Here is a 3624-nt window from a genome sequence, read left to right as displayed (position 1 = left end):
TCATTTTCCAGATATTAGTGCTGCTTCATGACTTGATGCACAACATGCCTCTCTGTCTTTATTTGGGCCAAACTGTTGCCAACAACTTGTTATTGTCGTCAATGTAGGAGAAGAAAGTTTTGGCCTCCTACCCCCATTTCACCCACCGTGCTCCTCCAAGTGTGCATGAAGGGTTATTTATAGCAGCAGCGAAGCAGCCTTTCAAGCATAGCTCTCACCAGTGTATGATGGTATGTGTTTTGGAAATGCATCCATCTGCACGGCGCTCAGACTGTGTGTGTGTGTGCTGCAGCTGGTGGAAACCAAGCAGTTAACACGGCACCTTCAGGCAAAAAATAACAGGGCTGCATTGATACACTGGGCAGATTATATCACAGTGGTGACCACACAATATCACAACACAGCTTCACAAATCATCTGAGTATAGGCATACTTTAGTAATGCTTGTATCAGATACAAACCCTCTCTTTATGTAACAATTGGGTTTTGATACTGTTTGAGTAATTTGAGTTAAGGTGAACTAACTAACTATTTCACTCAACACAAGACCTGATTGGCTGTTGAGTGGCTCTCTCACGTCACAGTCACCAACTCCCATCCAGTCAGGTGAGAGTGCAACTTTCGAACACTAGAAAGACGCTAGATGCGGGAAGCTTTTCCGCCTGTGAGGAACTACACCTTCTATGAAGCATTTATTTGTAAAACATGATAAAAACCCATCGTATTATCTTGAGCTATAAGAGCTTAAAACATACAATGAGCAATACATATTTGTACGTGTGGTTCACAAGTCAGTATATAGTATAGTCAGTGCATCGGTTTTTCAGTTCATGTGACATTATGTTAGAGTTACTTAAACCCAAACAAGGAAGTTTTTCATAAAAGCTCAGATGCATTTTTTCCATAAAGTGAAACTTTTTTGGGAAAAACCCTACAGTAAGCAACTCTCCTCTAGTGGTTAATAATGTTGATAGTTAACAATTACATACTGGTGTAGTTACCAGTGTGCATTCAAAATAATCAGATTTTTCATGTCTGATATATGGAGTGAATTGGAGGTGAAGTCCACATCCATGATGATTAAGATATTCATAATGCTGTGACAAACCAAACTGTCCTGATTAAAGCATGCAGGATCCAAACACTAGAAATCTAAATACATATCAAATTTACATTTACTGAATTAATGCTTTGATAAATACTTCAGCAGCAGTTATCTAGTAAGAGGCTTACATGAATACCAACATGCAGTAGTTCTGCTCTGAAACTGCTGGATGAATAATGCATTTTGACGACAGCAGTTTTTATTTACATCACACCATCATCAGCTTTCCTCCAGCAGTGGTTAAGTTGTGAAAAAAAAAAACAACTGCATGTGAGCAGAGAAAAATATCACTAGAGGAAGAACTGGAAGTCATTTTTAGCCGGTTCAAGACTGCAGTAAATCTGATGTCTGAATTAAAAGAGGAATTTTCAGAAAACACTCCTTTGCTGCAAATCAGTTTAATCAAATTACAGTCACAAATAAGTAAGCATGATAATTGGATGTTTGTGTATGTCATGATATCTGCTTTTGTAGAAAAGCTGAATAAACATGTTGATATTTATTGCTAATATTGGATTGTTAAAAGCCAGTTTTCATTGGACTTGCTCTTGAAAAGAAAAAACTTGAAAAATCCATCATGTGGCTCTTCTGTAATGTATATATGTATACATGTACAGTATGTACATAAAAGCTGGAGTCCAAACATCTGACATACTCAAGCAGCAGTAAGAAATTCATGTCTATAACACATTTACACAATGTAAAAACATGTATTTACTTTAGTTTTCACTTCCATGCATCTCACAGTTTTAGTTTAAGTAAATAGCTTGTAAACAGAAAAATCCTCAAGTAATCTGCATCTTCATCACCTACAAATATGGAAGTTAATTAATGTCACAACTATTGAGCGAGTGTAAAACAAATTTGAGAGTTAATTAAGCTGCAAGTCAACACTTTAGAAAACACAGAGACAGATTTGTGAACATAGCTCCTATTAATGCTTGTGGGTAAATAACTTTTCACAATAAAATTCCTGTGAGCCAAAAAGTTCCCGAAAATGGCCTCAATACTTGTTCTTCATTTACAAAGCGCTCCCTGTGTGCTCTCAAATCTTGCCTTGCAAACTGAACACAGCTATAATCTGTTCTGTGCTCACTCAATAGTTTTGTCCCTAAAAGTTTTCCATATTCATTTTAACAGGCTAACGCATGTTGTTCCTGAGTCTTGGATAGAAACACAGAAGGTTCCTTAGATCTTCAGGTCATCCAGCCTACTCTTGTTGTTGCTGTGCTTGCTCAACTGACTGTTTCTGCGCTGATTTCCAACGGGCATCTCAAAGACAGGACTGGAGGTTTTCCTCTCCTGCGCGTCATCTCCCTCTGATTTGCCTTTCCTCTCCACGGCCATATTGTCTCTGTTCTGCTTGTAAACCACCTTGCTGTTGTAGGGGCTGTAAGCAGGGTTTGGCTCGGTCATACTGTACTTGGAGTCTGTAGGGAAAGGCTCAGGCACTGCAGGGTGAGCAGCAAAGTAGTTGTAGCTCGGCACAAAGGGCATAACCGCCTCAGCCAGGTGCTTGGGGGCCTCACTCGCAGCCTGTGCTCGTCTGTAGCGGAGCCCCTGGTGGCACTTTGTGAAACCTAGATGGTACATTTCCACCAGGTTGAGCAGCAGTGAGATGCAGGCCACAGCGAGCATGAAGAGGATGAAGACTGTCTTCTCAGTGGGTCGGGAGATGTAGCAGTTCACCACGTTAGGGCAAGGCCAGCGGTCGCAGGTGTACATCGGCTTGAGCTCAAAGCCGTACAGGAAGTACTGAGCAACAATAAAGGCCACTTCAAACAGGGTCTTGAAAATAATGTTGAAGACATAGGTCCGCAGCAACGCGCCTTGCAAACGCACATGGCCCTGGTTGTCTTTAATTGAGGCCTTCTTGCTCTTGTTGCCGAGTAACTGCTGCTGCTTTTCGTTCTGGATGGCGAGGTCCTTCTCTTTCTGCTTCTCCTTTTCCTCCATGCGGACCAGATGAAGGATGTGGCCCAGGTAAATGAGAGTTGGCGTGGAGACAAAGATGATTTGCATCACCCAGAAACGGATGTGAGAAATGGGGAAGGTCTTGTCATAGCAGACGTTCTGACAACCGGGCTGCTTGGTATCACAGGTGAAGCCGGACTGCTCATCGCCCCACACCTTCTCAGCGGCCGCTCCCAGCACCAGGATGCGGAAGATGAACAGCACCGTCAGCCAGACTTTCCCCACAACTGTGGAGTGCTCCTGGGCACTCTCCAGCAGCTTCCCCAACAAGTTCCAGTCCCCCATACTGGCTCACAGATCAAGACTCAGCTTTATTGACAAAACAAGGAGATTGACCTGTGGGGGGGGGGGGAATGGAAATTAGTCACTACAACCTATTTTCATTATACATGGTCATTGTTACTCTGAAAAAATCTTATATAACAACCTGATATCTGGTGTTTTATGCATTTAAATCAATCCAATGAATGAAGTCAGAACAGTTTGCACATGACATTCCTTGTATACATATCATTATAAATAGTGGCTTTCTTTTTGCTAGTGGC

General features: G+C 41.8%; 1 protein-coding gene across 1 annotated transcript; it reads right to left on the bottom strand.

The window, feature by feature from the left end:
- Positions 1-947: 947 nt before the first annotated feature.
- On the bottom strand, positions 948-3396 carry gja2 (gap junction protein, alpha 2). Its single transcript, XM_018692004.2, has one exon. The coding sequence runs from the start codon at positions 3362-3364 to the stop codon at positions 2294-2296; it is 1071 nt and encodes a 356-aa protein (XP_018547520.1). The 5' UTR covers positions 3365-3396; the 3' UTR covers positions 948-2293.
- Between the last annotated feature and the right edge of the window lie 228 nt (positions 3397-3624).

The sequence above is a fragment of the Lates calcarifer genome, linkage group LG20 (genome assembly GCF_001640805.2).
Source record: "Lates calcarifer isolate ASB-BC8 linkage group LG20, TLL_Latcal_v3, whole genome shotgun sequence".
Classification (NCBI taxonomy): domain Eukaryota; kingdom Metazoa; phylum Chordata; class Actinopteri; family Centropomidae; genus Lates; species Lates calcarifer.
This window is presented reverse-complemented; position numbering and strand designations above follow the sequence as displayed.